The sequence below is a fragment of the Aquarana catesbeiana genome, linkage group LG02 (genome assembly GCF_042186555.1).
Source record: "Aquarana catesbeiana isolate 2022-GZ linkage group LG02, ASM4218655v1, whole genome shotgun sequence".
NCBI classification, from domain to species: domain Eukaryota; kingdom Metazoa; phylum Chordata; class Amphibia; order Anura; family Ranidae; genus Aquarana; species Aquarana catesbeiana.
The window spans coordinates 356,007,561-356,034,678 of NC_133325.1; the positions used below are offsets into that span (position 1 = coordinate 356,007,561).

Sequence of the window (27,118 nt, forward strand, 5' to 3'; positions counted from 1 at the left end):
ACCTCGGCTCATCCCCCACTCAGTAGTAGCCCCCAACCTCGGCTCATCACCCAATCAGTAGTAGCCCCCATCTCGGCTCATCCCCCCCTCAGTAGTAGCCCCCACCTCAGCTGATCCCCCCCCCCTCAGTAGTAGCCCCCACCTCGGCAAATCCCCCCCCCCCCAGTAGTGGCCCCCACCTCGGCTGATCCCCCCACTCAGTAGTGGCCCCCACCTCGGCTGATCCCCCCCCCTCAGAAGTAGCCCCCACCTCGGCTGATTCCCCCACTTAGTAGTAGCCTCCACCTCGGCTGATCCCCTCACTCAGTAGTAGCCCCCAGCTCGGCTGATCCCCTACTCAGTAGTAGCCCCCAGCTCGGCTGATCCCCTACCCAGTAGTAGCCCCCACTCGGCTGATCCCCTTGTTTGCGGATCCTCCTCTCTCCAATTCCTGCTCACTTACTGCTATACTGCTTCCCATGGTGCTCACATGTGACTTCTGCTAGTTTCTCCTGCTGTGATCCCCCCAGTTCTGCTGATCCACCACCACTCAGTCCTATCTCTCCGGTCTCTGCTCACTTTCTGCTATAGCGTTGGCACTTTGCACATTATATTTCATCTGCTTGTTGCTCCACTATGGACCCAGTTACCTTTTTGCTGCACACCAGATGTAACGTCTGCACCAGACACTCCCAGAATTACATAAATGACAGCTGGAAAACAGCTAACACAAGGCCTGACAGCCGAAATGTGTTGGTTCTTTTAAGCTGTCATTCATATAAGATTTTAATAAAGGAAGACCGCCAGATAGGAACCAAGACCAGCATTTAACATAGGAAAGGTCTATTTGCTGTACACCCAAAAACTGCACTGAACAGATTTGCAGTGTTACCTCAGTTTTTGGTAGAGCAGCGTACATAAAACACTGTCTTGTTCTGGATTCAAAAAAAAGAGAAAGTGAAATTTGAATACGCTTTACAAAAACATAGCTGGTTTTAGACTGACATGTAAATTTTAATAAAAATTTGATACTGTCATTTTGAGGATTTTGTTCAATTATAGTCTTTGCCCCTGAATGGTCAGTTTAAAAAAAAAAAAACTACTATACTAGGGATAATGTCATACCTGTACTAAGGGAAATGCATAGGTGGCCACTGTTAACTTTTCTCTTACTAAAATCCTGGTTGTCCTCGAGGTTGAGCCAATGGATTCAATAACTTTTGAGTTACTGAAACAGAACAAGAATGCAATAAAAGGAGTTCTAATCTTAATTGCTTTAAACTTGGTCAAAACCCAAACATATAACACATTGAAGCTGTTTAACCGCTTCCCATCTGGGCCAATTCTGGCACTTTGCTCCTACATGTAAAATCATCATTTTTTTCTAGAAAATTACTCAGAACCCCAAACATTATATATGTATTTTTAGCAGAGACCCTAGGGAATACAATGGCGTTTGTTGCGACTTATGTCACACGGAATTTGTGCAGCGATTTCTCAAATGCTGTTTCGTGAATTAAAAAAAAAAAAACTCAGTAAAAGTTAGCCCAATTTTTTTTCATAATGTGAAAATTATGTTACGCCGAGTAAATAGACACCCAATATGTCACGCTTTAAATTTGCACACACTCGTGGAATGGCGCCAAACTTTGGTACTTAATCTCCATAGGCGATGCTTTAAACATTTTTACAGGTTACCTGTTTAGAGTTACAGAGAAGGTCTTGGGCTAGAATTGTTGCTCTTGCTCTAACGCACACTGCGATACCTCACACGTGTGATTTGAACCCCGTTTACATATGTGGGCACGAATTACATATGCGTTCGCTTCTGTGCGTGAGCATGCGGGGACGGGGGAGCTTAAAAAATGTTTTTTATTCTTTATTTTACTTTTATTTTTACACTCTCTCTTTAATTTTTTTATTTTATCACTTTTATTCCTATTACAAGGAATGTAAACATACTTTGTAATAGGAATAGTGCGTGACAGGTCCTCTTTGTGGAGAGATGTGGGGTCTATAAGACCCCACATATCTCCTCCAGGCTGGAAATGCTGAGATCAAAAAATAATGAACTGTCTCGGCCTTTCCAGCTGCATCCCCGGCATTGTTTACTTTCGCTGGCCCAGACATGACATCATAACATGGCTCCAAGGGTCAAAGAGATGACTGGGGACCATCAGAAATCTCTATGCTCAAAAGTCCATGATGTCATAGGACGTACCTTGGGAGGGAAGTGGTTAATCAGCATGACAGCCAGAAAACAAGAACGCTAGGAAATAAAACTTTTCAGGCTACAGGTCAGGAAAGGCAAGCTATTCATTTTTCCTAGCACAGGTGCTGTTTAACCACTTCCCGACCGCCGCACGACTATATACGTCCTAAGTTTGAACGGGGATATCGTTGTTATGGCAGCAGCTAGCTGCCATAACCCTGGTATCCCCGTTTTCGTGCGGCAGCCGGCTTTCAGATAAAAGTGGTCCCTGCGGCGGATTCGCCGCGAGATCACTTTTATCGGTGGCGGGAGAGGGCCCCCCCCTCCCGCCGCGATCCGGTGCCCGCCGCCGCTTACCGGAGCCGTCGGTAGCGGCGGAGGCGATCGCGTCCTTCTGCGTGGTGTGTCTGGAGACGAGTGAAGCCAAGATGGCGCTCACTCGTCTCCATGACACTGCTGGGCGGAAGCGACGTCAAAACGTCACTTCCGTCCACGCCTCTTAAAGGCATATTTTTTCAAATGTCATTTTTCTAAATGACTTTTTTTTTTTTTTTATTGCATTTTAGTGTAAATATGAGATCTGAGGTCTTTTTGACCCCAGATTTCATATTTAAGAGGTCCTGCCATGCTTTTTTCTATTATAAGGGATGTTTACATTCCTTGTAATAGGAATAAAAGTGACACAATTTTTTTTTTTTTTTAAACAGTGTAAAAATAAATAAAATATTTTAAAATAAATAATAAAAATTAAAAAAAAATTTTTAAAACCCCCCTGTCCCGACGAGCTCGCACGCAGAAGCGAACGCATACGCGAGTAGCGCCCGCATATGAAAACGGTGGTCAAACCACACATGTGAGGTATCACAGCGACCGGTAGAGCGAGAGCAATAATTCTAGCCCTAGACCTCCTCTGTAGCGCAAAATATGCAACCTGTAGAATTTTTTAAACGTCGCCTATGGAGATTTTTGAGGGTAAAAGTTTGACGCCATTCCACGAGCGGGCGCAATTTTCAAGCATGACATGTTGGGTATCAATTTACTTGGCATAACATTATATTTCACAATATAAAAAAAAATTGGGATAACTTTACTGTTGTTTTATTTTTTTATTCAAAAAAAGTGAATTTTTTCCAAAAAAAGTGCGCTTATAAGACCGCTGCGCAAATACGGTGCAAAAAAAAGTATTGCAATGACCGCCATTGTATTCTCTAGGGTGTTAGAAGAAAAACCATATATAATGTTTGGGGGTTCTAAGTAATTTTCTAGCAGAAAAACCTGTTTTAAACATGTAAACACCTAAAATCCAAAACGAGGCTAGTCCTTAAGTGGTTAAACTGATGCAAATGCTTCTTTGTGCTCTGTAAAATGCTTTCAAATATGTCATTATATAGATATTAAAAATAATAATACAGGAGGAATTCTCTGCTGTGAGTAAAAGCATGTACCTACTTGAGAAATAATTGAGATTTTGCTTCCATCAACTCAACACCATCTCCTTCTTCAGGTTGAAGAGGTAGGCCAGCAAGTAGAGAAACCACTGCTTCCATGCTTGCTTGATCCAAATCTCTGCAGGAAGGAAAAGAAATCACAACATATTACACACGGGCCCATGTGAGCCAATTCAGATAACTGCAGCCACATTTTCTCTGCCCAGGTGCAGCGCACAGCATGTCATTAAAAGAGAAGTATGGGAACCAACAAAATAAACATTATGTTCACCTAGATGGCTGCATCATTGATCTGAGCTGCAGCTGTCCCCTGCTGACTCTACCCAGAGAACTGAGCAATCAAACTCCCCCTCAGCTCTGACCAGAGCCATGACTGTCAGTCAGCAGCTCTCTGCTCTCCCCTCCAGCACTCAATGGAGCGCTGGGCTGTGGTGGGGGCAGGAGGGGCTGGCTAAGCCTTTCAGTGCATTGTGGAAAGGATGAGCCAGGTGTCGGTCCAGGGATCTGGGTGGATCCCGACCATATGGTCAGGATCTTTCCCGAGCCTGGAGCAGCTGAGTGATATCAGTTGACAACAGGCTTTAATATGAATATTTGTGAGCCACTGTACTCATGTATACGGTGGTGTTATTATAAAGTACAGCGTGCAAGTGTTTGAAAAAAACCCCCACAACATTAGCTATATTTTGCAAATGTTCTTATACATGAGTACAGTATCACACAGCCATTTATGCTAATAACATTGCACCTGGGTGGAGGACATACAACTTCAGTTACGCTGAACAGGCTCAGTGGGCCATGTGCAGGAGCCTATATAAACAGCTTCAACTTTGTGCTGGAAAAACAATCGCATTGAATACCTTGTGAGGCATTTTACATCCTCATCGGCAGCTTGGTTAGATGTTCCCATTACCCAGTCAGTCAAATACTCGACCATCTTGTTTCTAAAAATAAAAGAAAATATTACCTACTCCACAGGTTTTTATAAACAAAAGTAATTAAAAGAAAAAAAATATGTGAATCAAACTAAGAGCTCATTTAGACATGCAAAGAAACCTGAGTGCCCATACGTTAAGATGCATTAATGGTGCACTTTTGGTGCGTGTGTGTCACATTAAACGCTTGCCAGAGATACCCTCTCAGCTAGTATTAGTTTCTAATCTGTGATGCGTTTGAAGAGCATTTACACTGACATCAGTGGAAGCAATTGGGAAGCGGCAAAGTCTGATAAACAGCACAGGTCGAGTCAATTTTGACACAACATGATGCAAACGCAAGCATGTGAACACAGTGCACAGCAATGCACACAATTTTGACAGGCGTTCGTGGAGCGTCAAAAACATAAATAAAACACCTGCTTTAGAAGCTAGTGTAAACTTGGCCTAAAGCAATTTAGGTTGGTTTTCTCTTTCCAGTTTACAACGTAAATAAATACTGAACCGCGCCACGAATAAAGTGTTAGACCAGTGCTGCAGCTATTTATAACCAAGCAAAAAAGCATTCCAAAAACAGAATAACAGCGCTTGCACTGATATAAAGCCCATGAGAGTACTAGCCTTGTTTCTTTTAGGGCTGCTGAGCTTTCTGGTGCCCCCTTGATTTATGTAAGCTGCTGCGTTGTTTGACTGCATACCCTTGTAGATGGGAGTTTTGACTCTTGCAACCTTGAGACCATACACCGCTGTGGAACCATGTTACAAGCTCTGTGAAAGAATGACTTTCCCAATTCCGGGGCTGGATTGGAGATCTGCCATGCCAGGTAGACCATTGCTTGGCTGGACAGACGCACTGGGCGATTCACTCCCACTCCACTCCTCCAGACAAAAGGTCTGGAGTGAAACAGGACAAAAAGGTAACTGCCTTGCAGGAGGCCTCCCATGAGGGCCAGAAACTTCATGCAGAAACAAATTGCGGTGTCGTGACCAGCGGGTATGAGAGCTGAATCTTAGGGAGGCAATCTTCTTCTGAGGGATTAAGATTCTGGCTTGGCCTGAGTCCTATATTAGACTCAAGTAACCTAGAAGGTGCTACAGCTGAAAAGCTACTTTGAACAGATAATTATCCAGCCAAAGATTTTAAGAACTGGATCTTTTGGACGTTGGCAGACAAGGTCTTGCTGAGGAGTTTCATTAGCAGGTCATCTAGGTAACCTTTGACATGAATGCCCTGGGTTTGCAGAACCGCCAGAAGCTGGCGAAAGCACTTTTGTTAACACTCGGGCTATAAAGGAGAGCCCGAAAGGCAGGGCCACAAACTAGAAGCACCAGTCTTCCACATAAAAACACAGGAAGCATTGGTGTGATAGGAAAATGGGACTATGGAGATAGGCATCTTGTCTGCTTACTGATGCAAGAAATGCCCCTTGTCTAAGGGAAGCAATACCAGATCTCAGATACCATCCAGAATTTTGGTACACAAAAGAATTTGGTTTAGGGATTTTAAGTCCAGTATTAGGCAGATGTCCCCATTTGTTTGAATAGAAATTGGCCCTAGTATAAATGTTTGTTAGAGACCTCAGATTGTAAGCTCCATTAGGGCAGGGACTGATGTGAATGTATAATACATATGTAAAGCACTGCGTAAATTGACGGTATACAAGTACCTGTAATAAATAATCATATCAAGCAGGTGCTAATGATCAATTTCACATGTTGGTTTTGACAAAAAAACAGATGCGTAGGATGCTTAAAGCTAGGTGAGGAACAGCCAAACTCTGCTACTAAGGCAAGAAGACAGGAAGACAGTTTCACATCACAGGTCATAACACCATGGCAAGCCTGAGCCTAACAAGACACAAGGTAATTGTAATGCATCTGGAAGGTCTCTCCCAGGAAAAGAATTCAAAGCAAACTGGCTCTTTAAAGCGGGCTGTTCAAGCCCTTTTGAAGAAGCACAAAGAAACGGACAATGTTAAGGACTGCAGACTCAGTGGTCGGCCAAGATAACTTAATGCAGCAGATGAAAGACACATACACTATATGACCAAAAGAGATGGGATGCCTGCCTTTACATGAACTTTAATGGCATCCCAATCTTAGTCCGTAGGGTTCATTATTGAGTTGGCCCATCCTATAACAGCTTCAACTCTTCTGGGAAGGCTGTCCACAAGGTTTAGGGAGTGTGTCTATGGGAACGTTTGACCATTCTTTCAAAAGCAAATTTGTGAGGTTAGGCACTGATGTGGACGAGAACGCCTGGCTGGCAGTCTCTGCTCCAATTCATCCCAAAGGTGTTCTATTTGTTTGAGCTTAGTAGAGACTGTGCAGGCCAGTCAAGTTCCTCCACTCCAAACTTGCTCATCCATGTTCTTATAGACCTTGCTTTGTGCACTGGTGCACAGTCATGCGGGAACAGGAAGGGGCATCCCCAATCTGTCCCCACAAAGTTGGGAGCATGACATGGTTTAAAACGTCTTGATAAGCTGACACCTTAAGGAGTTCCCTTCACCTGAACTAAGGGGCCAAGTCCAACCCCTGAAAAACAACCCCACACCATAATCCCCCCTCCACCAAATTATTTGGACCAATGCACAAAGCAAGGTCCACAAAGATATGGATGAGCAAGCTCAGGGTGGATGAACTTGACTGGCCTGCACAGAGTCCTGACCTCAACCCAATAGAACACTTTTGAGATGAATTAGAGCAGAGACTGCAAGCCAGGCCTTCTCCTCCACATCAGTGCCTGACCTCACAAATGTGTTACTGGAAGAATGGTCAAACATTCCCATAGACACTCCTAAACGCAGTTAAACAGCCTTCCCAGAAGAGTTGAAGTTATTATAGCTGCAAGGGGTGGGCCAATTCAATATTGAACCCTACGGACTAAGACTGGGATGCTATTAACGTTCATGTGCATGTAGGTAGGCATCACAAAACTTTTGGTAATATAGTGCATCAGGCTTACTTCCCTTTAACATAGGAACATGTCCAGCAGTGCCATCAGGACAGAAATGGTGGAAACCAGTAGGACCCAGGTACACCCATCTACTGTCCAGAGATGTCTGACCAGAAGTGGTCTTCATGGAAAAACTGCAGCCAAAAAAAAAAAACCCATATCTCTGATGTGTAAACATGGCTAAGCAACTCAACAATGCACAAAAACATAGGAACTTGTGTGCAGAAAAATGACAGCAGGTGCTCTGTACCGATGAGTCAAAATATGAAATATTTGGCTGTAGAAGGTGGAAGTTTGTTCGCCAAAGGGCTGGAGGGCTATACAATAATGAGTGTCTGCAGGCAACATTGAAACATGGTGGAGGTTTCTTGCAAGTTTGGGGCTGCATTTCTGCAAATAGAGTTAGAGATTTGGTCAGGATCAATGGTGTCCCCAGCACTAGGAAATACAGGCAGATACTTATCCATCATGGCATACCATCAGGGAGGCATAAGACGGGCTGGCCCAAAATTTATTCTGCAGCAGGACAACGACCCCAAACATACAGCCAATATCATTAAGTCCTGGAAGTGATGGTTTGTCCCCCACATAGCCTTGATCTTGACATTATGGAGTTTGTCTGGGATTACATGAAGAGACTGGATTTGAGGCAGCCTACATTCTGCAGAGTTCCTAGAAAAACTGAGTGCAATTATACCTAGAAGAATTGATGCTGTTTTGAAGGCAAAGAGTGGTCATACATTTATCTTCTTTTCATTTAATTTTTGTTGATTGATAAAAATAAACTAATAACACTTATACCTGTATTTCTGAAAGCAGTCTCATGTTATAGCACTTTTTCACAGCAAAATATATATATATATATATATATATATATATATATATATATATATATATATATATATATATATCCTATTATTGAGGTGGTTATACCAGGATCATGGTTGCAGTTACAACCATAATCCTGGTACTATTCTTTTCAGCAGGCAATTCCCTATGTGGTAAGGAGTGATCCAAGCGGCTAGACAGCCTTTCCAGGCTCATCCCACTGGGGACTGATGTGACCACTCGCAACAGTTGCACTGTTCTGTTACCAACCGTGAAATCACTTTGAGTTCATTGACACAGCTTCTCTTCATTCTTGACCAGATATAGCCACCTACAGCAGTAGGATACTAGGCAGAAAAAAACAGCACCACCTATGGGCAGTTCTAGCTAGTGTTAAGCCACAAAAAGAAGTAGAAAAAAAAAAAAAAAGACGAACATAAAGAGGTGGGTGCCATGTCTGTCAATGAACTTGGAGAAATGGATTTTACAGTAACAAAAAAATCCTGTTCATTCACAGACAGTTTCTCTTCATCCTTGACCATAGGGGCATCCCAAAAGCAGTGCCTCAATAAGAAGTGGGAAAAAAAAAATAGGAGCCAACAGGCAGGCAACCAGCCAGAGAAAACCCGCTACAGGGGAAACAAGGAATCGCAAACAACCACCTGCAAACCAAAACAAGCATTCAAAGATGCAAAAAACATCAACCTTGTAAAAATTTGGTAAAAGCATGAACAGGCGACCTTGCAAACTTAAGACACAGACGCCTGATGTCGGAAACCCCAAGAGGCACTAATTGCCCTGGTACAGTGCGCCGAAGCTGGGAAGGTAGGAACCCAACCCTTAGTAGCATAAGCCTGAACCACCCTCTGCCAGATACATAAAGAAAAGGTGGCAGAAGAAGCCGCAAGAACGTTATGTGGCCCATCCCTAAAATCAGAAAAGGAGAATCTGACCCTCTGGAAAGAAGACATAATGAACAGGTATACACGAATCGCCCAGACCACGTCCAAGGAGTGTAGTGGAACCTCCTTAGGGTGTGAAGGATGTAGACACAGTGAAGGCAGGACAATGTTCTCATTCAGATGAAAAGCGGACACCACCTTTGGAAGGAAAGATGTGGACGGACAACAACCATATCCCCATGTTGATCAAATAAGGAGATTTACAGATAAGGCCTTTAACTCCAAAAAGTGTGCAAAAGTGAGAGCAATCAAAAAAGGCAACCTTCTGAAGAGAGCACGAGCAGGGGAACTTCCCATTGTTCCCAATGGGAGGCTTCTGAAGGATCAAAAGAACCAGGTTCAGGTCCCACGGTAATAACTGAGAACACACCAGAGGTGCCAAATGAAGAACCCCTCAGAGAAAAGTATGAATCAAGGAGTGCATGGCTAAGGGTCATTAAAACAGGACTGCAAGGGCAGACCTGACCCCTATGGTACTCAAGGCAAGATTGTGCTCAAACGCATCGTCGAGGAAAGTCAAGAATCAAGCCAGCAAGAAGGCCCAAGGCAAGACCAAAGCCTGTCAAGGTGCGATGAAAATTCTTCCAGGAGGTATATTTTTACAGACCTTCAGCAGACCCCATTCTCCTAGAACCGGGCTTTAAAAAACCAAGCCACCAAAGCCAGCGACGGTAAAGCAGAGTAGAAGACTGGCCCTTGGGACAGAAGATCTTTCCTTAGAAGCAACCTACTACTAGTGGCACCACAGTGGCATACCAGGGTCTATGAAGCCAATACAGGCCACCAGAAGGAATGGCCTTCGGTCCCTAGCCTGTGCAGCAGATGAGGAAGAAGCTAAAAAATAAAGGAGATGCATACAGGAGATTATAATGGCTCCATGACGCCACCAGATCCTGTGTTGCATCTGCCAGATGACCCCACATTCTCGCCACAATCAGTGGTACTTTCTTGTTGTAAGGGGATCCACGTCAGCTGTGCCCCAACCATACAATAAACTGTCGAATGCCATCTGGGTGTGGAGAACCCCTTATCCAGCGCCTGACGGCTCAGGTAATCTATGCGTCAGTTGTTCACAACCGCAATGTATACGGCAGAGAGCTGGTTGTGACGGAACTGCTCGGGCACCCCAGCTAGGCGCTTCCATCGGCCAAACTTTCCCTCATGCCAAACCGTTCCAACAGATCGAGAGCTAAAACCAGACCTTTCTACCCCAAACATCGTACACAGACAAAATGTGGGGTAAAAACCAAAAGGAATTGCTTTTTATTGAAACTCAAATACGTTACACCTCACAGGAGGACATCCCCCCTCCAGATCATATTACCCTAACAATACAAACTGTACACAAAAATATAATTACCATAGCCAAGTAACCACCAACATTACACAACTAGCCACCTGGACAATGTTGGGATTAATCAATCAGATATTCCCATGTCAGGTCAAACTTCTCAACCCAAAGGTCACAATAAAAGTACATTACATATCACATTATAGTTTGCTAGCAGACAGACAATAGGTGAGTTAATTAGCACAATTAACAATACAAGCAGTGATCTCACCCCACCTCAGACTAGTAGGCAACAGAAGACCCAGGGCTTTCCATATCTCATCAGCTTTCTTTTCACATATATCGGTTTACGGAGTTCCAGGTTGGCAGAGACCATCAGGGCTTCCTTGATTGTTAAATGTAATAATGTCCTTTTTGCATTATATAACAGAACATCTTCCTAAATGCTTGTAGCTCCCTCAAATGCCAGGGCCCATAGTCAGTAGGCAAGAGTCCCCTTCAAAAGCCTCTGTCCCTGGTGATTCCGTCACACTGGTACAAAGAGCTCTGTGCACCAAAAAATTCTGAAAGTTTCCAGCGCCATGCCACCCAGATTATCAACATAGGCCACCGATGTGGCATTGTCTGATTGAAACCTGACTGGGCACTCACAAAGAAGCTCTGTTCACTGCTCTAGACTAGTCTAACTGCCCAAGTTCTAGGACATGTTTCAATTAAAGTGAGGAAAGGAAACTGACCAGGAATATAAGGAGACCCAACAATCATTGTCACATCCCAATTATAGACATATATGGAAGGAGTGCCCCAGAGATATTGCGGACAGAGAGAGATAGTGGAACAGGGTACACCAGAGAAGAGTATTGTAGTATAAAAAATCTATTTTATTGGTACAAAAGTTGGACACAGTAATATATACATTCAAAAACACCTAAAAACAATGAATGGAATATATGCTAAATAGTGAAAACAGCTGCTAATTTTTGGAACACAACACAGTTCCAGACTTGACGTCGAATCAATGAGGTGTGTAGACCAAGATTCCCAACATGTTTTGGAAAGCGGGAGAGGGGAAAGGGTTGTTTTGTGCGTATATATTTTCTTCTTCAGGGGTTATATGCAAGCATGCTGTTATATTTCTATTAGAGAAAAAGGGGGTGTAGCAACATTATGATATATTGAGTAACATTTAGCATTTTCAACATTTACATTGATTGGTTTGGCATGGCAGCAATATAGCATATACGATATATATGGTAAATATATTCTGTACTCACAACTCTGTATTCCTTTTGCAAACACTGAAAGTCAATAAGGTAGACAAAACGTCAGGTCTCAAACTCTGCTGCACTACATTTTCATATCATGTTAAATAAATATGGCTCTGTTTTTTTAGGAGAGTCGGTCCCACCAAGCTAAAATGTAGGCAAGATTGGATGGAAGCAGATCAGGTAGCTGCCTCGGAGCAGTGTACCAAAGCTCACAGGGATTACCCCTCAAAGAGCGGAGGAACAGATATCTGGTGAGGAAAAAGTAAAGAGGGTATATATGTATACGTTTACCAATAATATCATGAGCTCTGCAGAGATTTAAATGCTGCCTAAACATGCAGCTTAATAGAAGGATAATGAAGCTAAAAGAAGAAAATTGTAAAAGAGAAGAAGTTTAAAATTATAGGTAAACTCCAATATCTGTGATTTCATTTTGTTGGTGTATTCAGAGATCCCTGGCGTTTCCTGGCTGTGTAGCAACGTCGGCTGACACTGCCAGGTATTAGTACACCCAGGGGATCTGGGAGGGGGCCAATTCGGCGTATAGGAGAGGGAAGAGGCATCAGGTGGCGTGGGCCATCAATTTAGGTCTTCTCTCTTCTGTCCGCCAATGGGGATCCCCCGGCCGATGCAGCATCTGGCGTCACTGCGCGTCGACACGGCCACCGACATAGTAGTGGGCGGATTAACTGGAAAAGATGCAGGTGTCCAGAGCGCAGGCGCGGAGAATGACTGTCTCCACAGACGCGCTCGCCAGTGCAACCCATAAGGAAAGCTGCCCCGAAGTGGTTGAACCACCACTAAGGGGCTCCTGTGTGCCGGGGAGCCTCGATGGACCACAAGAGGTGGCAACACATAGATGATCTGCAGAGAATTGCAACATACATAAGGGATAATGCAGTAGATTTTTTTCTGAGCCTTAGGTTGTCGTCTGTACATTTTCATTCACTGTTATCCATATATGATAATGTCTAACAAGAAAACAAATAATCACAGTATAATTATAACATGTCAAATATAGTTGTATATGAAAACAAACACCTAGAAAAGGAATATACAGAGTGGGGTACAAAACAATGCCATATAGCAAACATTTCAGTGCCTTAAGTACATTGAAATAGAAATCATGGGAAAATTAGAAATAAAGAGGAGGAAAAAAAAAAAAAAAGGAAAAGAAAATATATACAAGGACAATATGTACATATGGACGTAGCACGGCTAGATAGGATAATTATTAAAGGATCTTCAAATCTATATGCATATAGTTTTCCAAGCAAACTACAGATCCCCATCATAGAGCCCAGAGGAGAAGCCCGGTAAGAAAGGCTTAAAATTAAAGTGGAGTTCCACCCACTTTTACAACTCTTCAGCATCCCTCACTAAACTGTACACTGTAAACAAATTGGATATTTGAAAAAAAATTTTCTCAGCACTTACTGTATATCTGCTGTATCGCATCATTTCCAGTTTGCAATGCCTTCTGGGAAGGGGCGGCAACTTCCTCTGACACTGCCGTTGCTATGGAAACCTGACCTGAAACCTATTACACTGCTTGTGCTGCACTGAGCATGTGCGAGATCTGCAAGGATGAGATCCAGGAAGAAATACAGTCTGGCTTCAGATGCCCAGACTTAAGATGGTCACGGCCTGCTGTAAGTTTATAAAATAACAAACTACTGCTATAAACTAACAAAAGAGACCTTAGTTTACAGACTAACTTTACTAGAATACATTAAGCTTGTGTATTATAGGGGTATTTTTATTTAAAAAGTATAATTTCGGCCGGAACACCACTTTAAAGGCCTCATTGAGGCCAGGAGGTGATGTTGCATTTAAATTTGATATCCACCTCAGTTTTTGTAAGAGGAGCTTGTTAAAGTCTCCTTCACGGGAGCTGGAGTGTATCCGATCCAGGAGTGTTATTTTTGGACAATTGCCACTGTGAGTAATGTCTACCAAGGGGCACATCAGGGGTGCTTGTCTGCATAGCTTTAATATGGCGGTATATTCTTTGCCATAACTTTTGGGTGGTCTTTCCCACGTAGAAGAAGTTACAGCTACATAGTAGGAGGTAGACCACTCCATTGGTTTGGCAGTTCGAAAATGTTTTGGAATAAATCGCATTCTATTAGGTAGATATATGTCTTTCCTAGAATCCATGTATTTGCAGTATGTACAGGTACCACATGGATAAGTTCCTAATATCTTACATGGATCTCTTCTCTTTGATCCCTGAAACTCACTTTTTACTAAAAGATCACCCACGGAGGTGGCACGTCTCTATGTCATAATGGGGGCAGGAGGTACAAATGGTCCTACCATAGGGTCTGATGTTAAAAGATGCCAGCACTTTTTACAGATTTGTGTTACCTGGGCATGATCATTAGAATAGGTGGTAATAATTTGATTACCAGTATCTGGGGATTTGGTTTTGGGGGCCAATAAATCGTTTCTATTGCTGGTTTCTGCACATTTAAATGCCTTCTTGAGGCACTTATGACTGTAGCCTCTTTCTAATAGCCGTCGTTTTAAATTATTTGCTTCGTGTTAGAAATCTAAATAGTTGGAGCAGTTGCGTTCAATTCGTAAATACTGCCCATATGGAATGGACTCAACCAATGGTTTTGAATGGAAAGTGGACAAGTGCAAGATGGTGCTTCCCAAGGTGGATTTTCTGAATAGTTTGCAAGAAAGCATATTAGTATTATCTTTAACTATCTCGACATCCAAAAAGGTAATTTTTGATGTATCCGAAAGTGTAGTGAACATCAAGTTAAATTCATTTTTATTCAGGGCTAACAAGCACTCGTCCAGCAATTTTTGAGATCCATCCCAGACGACGAAAAGGTCATCTATGTACCTGTGCCACATGACAGCGTGGCACAGGTACATAGAGAGATCCTCGTCGCCAAAAATGGCACGCACCCACTCCCCCCAGGTACAGATTGCCGTAGCTAGGGGCACAACAAGTGCCCATGGCTATGCCCTGTACCTGGAGGAAAAATCAATCGTTGAATAAGAAGACATTATGTCTTAGTATGTATTCCAAAGAAAGAAGTATGAAATCATTGAATTAATTCTCATGATGACTGGTTTGGGAAAGGACCTTTTGAATGCGGTATCGAACTGTAGAGAGCCTCTACATCGATACTTACAAGAATGCATTCCTCAGACACCTGAACACCTTCAACGATTTCTAATAAATGAATGGTGTCACGGACATACGATGGTATTGAGAGAACAAAGGGTTTAATATGTTCAACTACTAGTCGTGACAAATTTTCAGTGATGGACCCATTCCCCGATATTATTGGTCTGCCCGGTGGATCTATGGTATTTTTGAGGATTTTGGGAAGAGTAGAAGGTCGGTGTTTTAGGATAAGGAATGCAAATAAATTCAAATGTTTGTTTGGAAATGACTGTTTTGGAATGCCTCGTCTACAAATGCATAGAATTTCTTATTAAAGGCTTCAACAATATCTGGATGATACCAGTCATGGTTACTTAGAATATTAATGCACATTCGGCTATATTTGTCATTGTTCATAAGGACTATGTTTCCTCCTTTATCTGAAGCCTTTATGGTAATTTCATAGTTGCTTGATAAATTTTTTTAGAGCAATTTTTTCACCTCTCGTAAGATTTTCTAGATTAGGAGATGTGGATTCCAAACTTTTAATTTCTTGACAGGTCATTTTCAAAAATGTTGCTACACCATGATTAGAGCTGGGTGCAGGATATAGAGATGAAGTTTTCTTTAAGGACGATTTTTTGATGGTAGTAGTTTCCACAGGAGAATCAACTCCCTTAAGAAGAGACTCTAGGTCAATCGTATCAATGAGATCTTTGGATTCACTCTAGAGTAACGAGTTGAGATTGCCCAAAGCTTGTCTTTCGCTCAAAGTTCGACAACCTTCCATGTACAGTTTAGTCTTTTCAAACATACTTTTCAATAGCAATTTACGTGTGTATAAAAATGTAGGTCTTTAACCACTTCGAATTTGTCCAGTATGTTAGTTGGACAGAAGGTAAGACCTTTGGAGAGGACTGAAGCCTCATCTTGTGTAAGGGGGTGAGAGGAGAGCTTGATAATATTGAGGTGTGAAGGAGGATGTGGTATTGGTGTCAGGGGGGTGGGGGAGTTTCCCTGGTTCTTGGGGAAGAAAATAGTGGGAATTTTGTGAGTGACAGAAAGAGGTGTGCTTACTCCAGTTGTTAGTCCTGCTCCCACGCCGACAGCCTCTGTTGCTGTCTGCACTGGGTCATTCGTAGCAGCTGAAGGAAGAGTGCGAGTGTGATGTTTAGGTGGATGTTTATTGGTTGCTGTCATCGAGGAGTTGTCACCATCACGACCTCTCTTGGGTTGTCTCGTACGTTTGGTTTTAAAGGACAGATAAAATGTAGTGGATGACATGGATGAGGTGTCATATCCAAATGTGCAGTATTCTGTGTTAAGTTTCGTGGGATAGCTCTATTGTTTGTTTTGTGTGTTTTTTGTAACTATTTATAGTCTCTCTTCCCTCATCAAAAGCTTGTTTGTCTCTCATATTTGAGCTCTTTTTTTTTTTTTTTTTTTTTTTTTTTTTTTTAGAGAGGATGGATTAAATAATTCAATATGAATTTTCAGATTTTCATTCACTTCCTGAAATGAGGCATGAGTCTGCAGTGGTTTAATTTGTGAATAAATTGTATCTATGTTACAATTGATATCAATAAAGCATTTTTGGTACTCTTCAATCAGGAGTTTCCTCATTCCAGCAGAACATTTTTATTTTGAGGAGTGCATAAAGGACGACTTAAATCCCCTAGTATTATGGGTACAAATTTTCCCTTTGTTTGAAAATTTGGACTCTACATTTAAAACAGCATGGGAAAATAATTGAAACACACGTTCCACTGGAATGTTGAAACTCCAGATTGAAGAGTGCCAAAAACGCTTGATATCAATTGTAACATGGATAAAACTTATTCACAAATTAAACCACTACAGACTCATTCCTCATTTCAGGAGCTGAATGAAAAATAGAAAATTCATATTGATTTAATAAATCCATCCTCTCTAAAAAAAGAGCTCAAATATATGAGAGACAAACAAGCTTTTGATGAAGGAAGAGGCTATAAATGGTTACAAAAAAAAAAAAAACACACAAAAACAATAGAGCTGTCCCACGAAACTCGACACAGAATACTGCACAATCGGATATGTCAGACACCTCATCTCATCGGTCCTTTAAAACGAAACGTATGAGACAACCCACGGGAGGTCGCGATGGTGACAACTCCTCGATGACAGCAACCAACAAACGTCCACCTAAACATCACACTCACACTCTTCCTTCAGCTGCTATGAATGACCCAGCGCAGACAGCAACAGAGGCTGTCGGAGTGGGAGCAGGACTAACAACTGGAGTAAGCACCTCTATTCCTATCACTCCCAAAATTCCCACTATTTTCTTCCCCAAGAACCAGGGAAACTCCCTGACACCAATACCACATCCTCCTTCACACCTCAATATTATCAACCTCTCCTCTCACCCCCTTACACAAGATGAGGCTTCAGTCCTCTCCAAAGGTCTTACCTTCTGTCCAACTAACAAACTGGACAAATACGAAGTGGTTAAAGACCTACATTTATACACAAGTAAATTGCTATTGAAAAGTATGTTTGAAAAGACTAAACCAGACATGGAAGGTTGTCGAACCTTCAGCGAAAGACAAGCTTTGGACAATATCAACTTGTTAATCCAAAGATCTCATTGATACAATTGACCTAGAGTCTCTTAAAGAAATTAAAGGTTTGGAATCCACATCTCCTAATCTAGAAAATCTTGAGAGGGGAAAAAATTGCTCTAAAAAATTTATCAAGCAACTATGAAATTACTATAAAGGCTTCAGATAAAGGAGGAAACATAGTCCTTATGGACAATGACAAATATAGCCGAATGTGCATTAATATTCTAAGTAACCGTGACTGCTATCGTCCAGTCGGTCCAGATATTGTTGAAGCCTTTAATAAGAAATTCTATGCATTTGTAGATGAGGCATTACAACAGAGTCATTTCCAAACAAACATTTGAATTTATTTGCATTCCTTATCCTAGAACACCGACCTTCTACTCTTCCCAAAATCCACAAAAATACCATAGACCCACCGGGCAGCCAATAATATCGGGGAATGGGGCCATCACCGAAAATTTGTCACGACTAGTAGATGAACATATAAAACCCCTTGTGACACAAATCATTGAAGGTGTTTAGGTCTCCGAGGAATGCATTCTTGTAAGTATCGATGTAGAGGCTCTCTACAGTTCGATACCGCATTCCAAGGGACTTGCATGCATTCAAAAGGTCCTTTCCCAAACCAGTCATCATGAGAATTCATTCAATGATTTTATACTTCTTTCTTTGGAATACATACTAAGACATAATGTCTTCTTTTTCGACAATCGATATTTCCTCCAGCTACAGGGCGTAGCCATGGGCACTTTTTGTGCCCCTAGCTACGCCAATCTGTACCTGGGGGAATGGGTGCGCGCCATTTTTGGCGACGAGGATCTCCCTATGTACCTGAAAAAAAACAAGGAAAAGGGGCGCCACTGAGTATGTATCAAACACAATTTAATGCTAAAAAGCAATATCCACTCACATGTAGAGCTGAAATGTTGAGTTCAGGTACATCTCCAAGCAGGAGAGAGAGGAGGACTACAGGTAGCAGCGAGTCCATATGTACTAGCATCACATCCTGTCCACTGGGGATGGGCTGCAGTAAGCTATCATAGTAGTCCAAGTGGCACACCAAAAATGAGGAGATTGCAAGTGACATCACTACTGTGCGACGCTTTCCGAGTCAGCTCGCTATCGATGGAAAGAATAGCGCCACTCCTTTGTCAAGCATGGGGGGTGGATGCTAAGCAGTAACATTTTATAATCAATCAAGGGGCGGGGCCAAAACTAATGCCAAAGGAAAAAATAGACACACATAGGTAGGCGTTATTCTATTGACACATGGCTAGAAAAGCGGCATAATATAAATATGAAATATAAAGAGGAATGAAGAAGGATTTACGGTTAAATCAATAGATACATGCATTAGCCATAAATTAGATATTAGTGTAATCAATATTGAATGAATAGGCAAAAGTCACATTAAGAAACATAAAAATATGTATATGTAGGCGTAATTGTTAAGGAACATGTTGGTGTTAAAACAATTGGTTGAAAATTAAGTAATTAGGAATGAATAAAAGAAATGTTAAAAATGATGATAAAAAGGTGGATATGTAGTATATTATCATCAACAATATTATTATATGCTATGAGGATAAGAATACAAGTACATGCATATATGGAAATAAAAAGATGCAGGCCACACGTGCAAGAGAAAAGATATATATATGCACATATACATGGACACACATATATGTGTGTGTATATATATATATATATATATACACATCCACATACATACACACACACACACACACACAAGTACATCCACATACAAAGGCTGCCAAAACAAACAGTATATGTGGGGAAGGGGGCAAAAGAAGAGGGGGGGGAGAAGGGGGGGGGGGGGGAGAAGTGGGGAGGGAAGGGAGATGGAAAAAGGGGGTGTCATCATACTTACAGGGCTATGAACCCGCCACCCCTATATATATGGTTTTATATATATAAATATATATGGTTTGCAGCATTCCATAAAAAATCCACCATGGGCCTCCGTGTTTGGGTAATTGAACAAATTCCTAAGTCTTTTACTGCAGCGGAACATTTCAAAAAACTCTGCACTAGGGAGACTTTTTGGATCTATACTCTTGATGTTCTTTCGCCTGGCGGCCTCAACGAGAGTATAGAGATAGCTACTGTTTTATAAGTTCCCACTGATCAGATCCTTCCTTGATTTCTTGATATCATTATTAATCTTTTTTTCTCCCATTTTCAACTTTTAATCACATTTTTTAACTATTTATCCTATTGTCTTCATCACAGGTTCCTCACACATAATATATATATATATATATATATATATATATATATATATATATATATATATATTTATTACACACACATATATATGGGGGTGTCGGGTTCGTAGACCTGTAAATATAAGTATATACCTTTTTCCATCTCCCCCCCCCTTCTTTTGCCCTCCTTCCCCACATATACTGTGTTTGTTTTGGCAGCCTTTGTAGGTGGATGTACATGTGCGTATATATATATATATATATATATATATATATATATATATATATATATATATATATATATATATATATTTTCTCTTGCACATGTGGTCTGCATCTTTTTATTCCCATATATGCATGTACTTGTATTCTTAACCTCATAGCATATAATATTATTGTAGATGATATACTACATATCCACCTTTTATCATCATTTTTAACATTTATTTTATTCATTCCTAATTAATTGATTGATTTTCAACCAATTAATTTTTTTAATAACACCAACATGTTCCATAACAATTACGACTACATATACATATTTTTGTTTCTGTCACTTTTGCCTGTTCATTCAAAATTGATTACACTAATATCTAATTTATGGCTAATGCATGTATCTAACGATTTAACCATAAATCCTTGTTCATTCCTCTTTATATTTCATATTTATATTTATGATATGCTGCTTTTCTAGCCATGTGCCAATAGAATAACGTATCCCCACTGATTCAGTTACACTCCCTTACATGTGTTCTGTAGTATACCGTCTTTTTACAGCGATATATCATTGTGCCTATGTGTGTATTTTTTCCTTTGGCATTAGTTTTGGCCCGGCCCCTTGATTGATTATAAAATGTTACTGCTTAGCATCCACCCCCCCATGCTTGACAAAGGAGTGGCGCTATTCTTTCCAACGATAGCGAGCTGACTCGGAAACGCATCGCACAGTAGCGACGTCACTGTCCAGCGCCACTGTGTTTGCCATCCAAGCCTTGTTCTGGCTCCGACCACACGGCCGTGCTCTCTCTCCATCACGGATGCCGGATGAAGCGTTGTTCGACACCGAAAACAAAGTTAAAGACCGGCTCTGACGCCCTGACTACCCCTTTCCCAGTACCCACATCATTTCTGATGGCTCCATTGCAATCTCCTTCTATTTGGTGTGCCACTTGGACTACTATGATAGCTTACTGCAGCCCATCCCCGGTGGACGAGATGTGATGCTAGTACATATGGACTCGCTGCTACCTGTAGTCCTCCTCTCTCTCTCCTGCTTGGAGATGTACCTGAACTCAACATTTCAGCTCTACATGTGAGTGGATATTGCTTTTTATCATTAAATTGTGTTTGATACATACTCGGTGGCACCCCTTTTCCTTGTTTTTTTTCAGGTACATAGAGAGATCCTCGTCGCCAAAAATGGCACGCACCCATTCCCCCAGGTACAGATTGGCGTAGCTAGGGGCACAACAAGTGCCCATGGCTACGCCCTGTAGCTGGAGGAAAAATCGATTGTCGAATAAGAAGACATTATGTTTATCATTAAATTGTGTTTGATACATACTCAGTGGCACCCCTTTTCCTTGTTTTTTTTCTAGCACATTGGACTTGGCTTCCGGTCCTTCATGGTGGCTGCCCTGATAGACTTTCCACCTATATGTATGGTTATATATATGTATGGTTATATATATGTATGGATATATATATATATATATATATATGGATATATATATGGATCTTGCCCTTGGACTAATAGGATCAGTTGACTGAGGTACTTTCGTACTGCGCCTTTTTTACTTGTTAAATCTCTATGTACCTGTGCCACGCTGTCATGTGGCACAGGTACAGATGACATTTTCGTCGTCTGGGATTGATCTCAAATTGCTAGACGAGTGCTTCTTAGCCCTGAATAAAAATGAATTTAACTTAAAGTTCAGTACGCTTTCGGATACATCAAAAACTACCTTTTTGGCTGTCGAGATATTTAAAGATAATACTAATATGCTTTCTTGCAAACCATTCAGAAAATCCACTGCGGGAAACACCATCTTACACTTGTCCAGTTTCCATCCAAGACCATTGGTTGAGTCCATCCCATATGGGCAATATTTACAAACTAAACGCAACTGCTCCAACTATTCAGATTTCAAACGTGAAGCAAATAATTTAAAACGACGGTTATTAGAAAGAGGCTAGTCATAAGTGCCTCAGAAAGGCATTTAAACATGCAGAAACCAGCAATAGACACGATTTATTGACCCACAAAACCAAATCCCCAGATACTGGTAATCGAATTATTACCACCTATTTTAATGATCATGCCCAGGTAAAACAAATCTGTAAAAAGTACTGGCATCTTTTAACATCAGACCCTATGGTAGGACCATTTGTACCTCCTGCCCCCATTATGACATATAGACGTTCCACCTCCATGGATGATCTTTTAGTAAAAAGTGAGTTTCAGGGATCAAATAGAGGAGATCCATGTAAGATATTAGAAACTTACCCATGTGGTTCCTGTACATATTGCAAATACATGATTTCTAGGAAAGACATATATCTACCTAATGGAATGCAATTTATTCCAAAACATTTTTTGACCTGCCAAACCAATGGAGTGGTCTACCTCCTACTATGCAGCTGTAACTGCTTCTACGTGGGAAAGACCACCCAAAAGTTGTGGCACAGAATATACCGACATATTAAAGCTATGCAGACAAGAAACCCTGATGTGCCCCTTGGTAGACATGTTTTACAGACTCACAGTGGTAATTGTCCAAAAATAACAGTCCTGGATCGGACACACCCCAGCTCCCGTGGAGGAGACTTTAACAAGCTCCTCTTACAACGAGAACTGAGGTGGATATCAAATTTAAATGCAACACTACCTCCTGGCCTCAATGAGGCCTTAATTTTGAGCCTTTTTTTACCAGGCTTCTCCTCTGGGTCCTATGGTAGGGATCTGTAGTTTGCTTGGTAAACTATATGTATATAGATTTGAAGATCCTTTAATAATCATCCTATCTAGCCGTGCTACATCCATATGTACATATTGTCCTTGTATATATTTGCCTTTCTTTTTTCCTCCTTTTTATTTCTAATTTTCCCATGACTTCTATTTCAATTTTAATGTAAATAAAGCATTGAAATGTTTGATATATGGCATCGTGCATTGTTCTGTACCCCACTCTGTATATTCTTTTTCTAGGTGTCTGTTTTCATATACAACCATAATTGATATGTATACCGTTATAATTATGCTGTGATTATTTGTTTTCTCGTTATAGACATTACCCTATATGGATAACAGGGAATGAAAATATAGAGACGATAACCTAAGGCTCAGAAAAAATTCTGCTGCATTATCCCTTATGTATATTACAATTCTCTGCAGATCTATGTGTTGCCGCCTCTTGTGGTCCATCGAGGCTCCCTGACACACAGGAGCCCCTTACTGGTTGTTCAACCACTTCGGGGCAGCTTCCCTTACGGTTTGCACTGGCGAGCGCGTCTGTGGAGACAGTCGTTCTCCGCGCCTGCGCTCTGGACACCTGCATCTTGTCCAGTTATTCCGCCCACTGCTGTGTCAGCGGCCGCGGTGACGCTGCATCAGCCGGGGAATCCCCATTAGAGGACAGAAGACTGGCTGCATTTGAGGCACAGGTGTTGCGAGGGGACCTAAATTGATGGCCCACGCCACCTGATGCCTCTTCCCTCTCCTATACACCGAATTGGCCCCTCAGATTGGCCCCCTCCCAGATCCCTGGGTGTACTAATACCTGGCAGTGTCAGCCGATGTTGCTGCACAGCCAGGAAATGCCAGGGATCTCTGAATACACCAACACAATGAAATCACAGGTATTGGAGTTTACCTATTATAAACTTCTTCTCTTTTACAATTTTCTTCTTTTAGCTTCATTATCCTTCTATTAAGCTGCATATTTAGGCAGCATTTAAATCTCTGCAGAGCTCATGATATTATTGGTAAACTTATACATATATACCTCTTTACTTTTTTCCTCACCAGATATCTGTTCCTCCGCTCTTTGAGGGGTAATCCCTGTGAGTTTTGGTACACTGCTCCGAGGCAGCTACCTGAGCTGCTTCCATCCAATCATGCCTACATTTTAGCTTGGCGGGACTGACTCTCCTAAAAACCAGAGCCATATTTATTTAACATATGAAAATGTAGTGCAGCAGAGTTTGAGACCTGATGTTTCCTCTACCTTATTGACATGCAGTATTTGCAAAAGGAATACAAAGTTGTGAGTACAGAATAGATTTACCCTAGCTATCACATATGCTATATTGCTGCCATGCCAAACCAATCAATGTAAATGTTGAAAATGCTAATTGTTACTCAATATATCATAATATTGATAGACCCCCTTTTTTCTCTAATAGAAAAGCATGCTTATATATAACTCCTGAAGAAGGAAATATATATGCACAAAAAACCCTCGCCCCTCTCCCGCTTTCCAAGTTGGGAATCTTGGTCTACACACCGCATTGATTCGACGTCAAGTCTGGAACTTTGGTGTGTTCCAAAAATTAGCAACTGTTTTCACTATTTAGCATATATTCCATTCATTGTTTTTAGGTGTTTTTGGAACATATATATTACAGTGTTCAACTTTTGTACCAATAAAATAGATTTTTTTTATACTCCAATACTCTTCTCTGGTGTACCCTGGTCCACTATCTCTCTTTGTCCGCAATATCCCTGGGGCACTCCTTTCATAAAGCACTAGGACATAGGTCAATAGGCGAGCCTCCTCCGGCACCCCTCGGCCACATGACTCCTCCCGAGTTGGACAGGCTGGAATTTATAGCGGACCACTGCCCAGTGCCACAGAAGAAAAGAGGGCCAGGGACTAGAGAGCCTAGAGAGAGATCGGAGCAACGAGACCAGAGAAATCTAGCCAAATTGGACTGTCCAAGAACTGCAGGAGACTTGTCCTTAGAGAGGATTTCAATCTGTAGACCCATGGGGTCCAGAACCTGCATGAAGGAGGAAAATCTGCCTGCAGGACAGCAGCAGCGGAAACGTAGACTGAAGCTGCCAAGCTTACCCAGCAGAAGGACCATCTTGGCCTGCAATGAGTCAATCAGGCTCAATACTCCACCCTCCTGTTTGGGTCAGACCAGACTGTTTGAGACACAGGACCCATCCAAACTCCTGCAGAGTGCGCATTATGAGTGCCACGTTGTCCAACAGCACAGTATGAACCTCAGCTTAAAGAAGACCATCCAGATAACCAATCACATCAATCCCTCATTCTCTCAGCAACACCAGCACAGGAGTCAGTATCTTGGTAAATACTCAAGAAATTGAAGCCAGATCAAAGGGAAGCGCACCACAAACTGGTATGTAATGTGTGGCACGGAAAGCAATTCGTAAGAAGCGTTGGTGTCTGGCATAGAGGGGAATGTGCTGGCATGCATCCTTGACATCTCCAGTGACACGGAAATCCTCTGAGAAAGGAAAGTCACCACTGAACAGATGACTCAATTTTGAGGTTCTGCCCCCTCACAAAACAATTTCTGGCCTTGAGGCTTAGGATGGTAGGACGCCCACTTCCTACGGAACTGGAAACCGGATGCAGTAAAGCCCCCGAACATACCTCATAAAAAGCCTGTAAATGAGGAAGGAAGAGCCACAGATGGGAAGAAAGCTTGTCTGGCTAATATGCACAAAATGTATTTCGCAAACCTGCAAGGTCAGTTCAGGGACCCACTTTGGGAGAGCATGGAGGTTCCCGAGACTGTGAACCAACAGAGGCAACCCCCCACCCTGGAGTAAGCGTGGGCAATCCAACATACCAAGGAGGACTTGTCCTTGGGCTTTGCTTGAGCGGTCCAGCTTGTGAAGCCAAGCTCGTTCAGAGCCCTCCGGGGGGGGGCCTGAGAGAACTTTGAGCCTTTTACTGAGGAAATTGGGGAAAGAAACAGCTGCATGTGTGCAGAGGAGGAAGGACCCTGCCAGCAGAAGAGCTCCTTCCCTATTCTGAAGCACGGAAGAAAGATACTCTGACACTTGTATGGCCCTTAATAAAGTCATCCAGGATGGTAGTGAAGAGTGCTGCTCACCTTGGAAGGAAAGTTGGCTAGAACCCGCTCAGACATCTGGTCCACAGCCCAACAATGAAGCCAGAGAACCTGGCGAAGTACTACCGCTAAGACAAAGCTTGGAAGGCAAAAGAGCCACATTCATGGACACATCACACAGTACCTGAGGCCCTGGACCAGGTGGTCTGCCAGTTCTCCGTAAAACCAGGGAAAAACATTCCTTCTCCAGTCTTTGGTGTAGGAGCCCAGCCCACCCAGTGAGCATCCAGTACACCAGAGCCGTGTCAACATCAGACATAGTGCCGAGTCCGCCACCATAAATCTAGATTGGGCAACCGACTCGGCCTCCCTGTCCATGGGATCCTTAAAGGGAGGCGACTTCTCTCCCGGTATGATGGACGAGATATGGGAGGATTTTTCCACCTAGGAAATAAAACCAACAAAATAGGCGGGGTAGGGAAAAATCTTCACAGAACTTGTCAGCTAGAGAGTACCTTAGGGGACATTGACTCCCTCAGCGGCCCCAGAAGAACCCTCAGTCTGCAATGTCTACCACAGAGTAATGTGTGCGGTCACCAGCACCTTATGCACAGCAGCAGAATCACAGGGACATGGGGGAAACCATGCCCCCCCCCAGGAGCTGAGCAGCTTACAAGATCAGCTGGGGTGCCATATACCACTGGCATTACCGCAACTGCCGACCTGCCATAGGCATATGCCAGGTCACCAACATCTCTGCAGTGCCACAGCCACGGATCCCTTCTTACATTTTTTTGTTTTGTGGTGGAAGATGCCATATTTAATGTCGCACCATCAAAAATTAGAAAAATCTTGCGAGCTACCATTCATAAATAAAATACTATATTGACAGCTGCTGGCAATGATCAGGTCCCATCTGCTGCACCATGCTGTCCCCTCCCAAACGCGTGTCGATACAGGGATATGTATCGACGCACGTTGGGGAGGGGACAGGACGGTGCAGGAGACAGCTGGTCTGTCTCAAGGCGGAGGGACCTACGATCTAAGTACAATCTCAGCGGTTTTATGCTTTTGATAGAGTGGTGCACTGAAGCACCTGTTCCATGTGAGTACCCCAGACTGGGGCTTTTTTGTTCAATAAATTTGTATATTTTAAACGGTATCACAGTATCCAGCCTTTGCTTACCCCATTTGTATATGGAGACAGCGTTACTGGGCAGCCCA

General features: G+C 42.3%; 1 protein-coding gene across 2 annotated transcripts in view; it reads right to left on the reverse strand.

Annotated features, from left to right (window-relative positions):
• NF1 (neurofibromin 1) overlaps window positions 1-27,118 on the reverse strand; it is a 496,399-nt gene that overhangs the window by 228,925 nt on the left and 240,356 nt on the right. For both annotated transcript variants that reach the window (XM_073615002.1, XM_073615001.1), the window contains exons 23-24: window positions 4,500-4,583; window positions 3,641-3,757 (exon numbers count right to left, since the gene is read on the reverse strand). In XM_073615002.1, coding sequence (XP_073471103.1) covers window positions 3,641-3,757; window positions 4,500-4,583 — 201 coding nt within the window. The remainder of the gene's footprint in view (window positions 1-3,640; window positions 3,758-4,499; window positions 4,584-27,118) is intronic.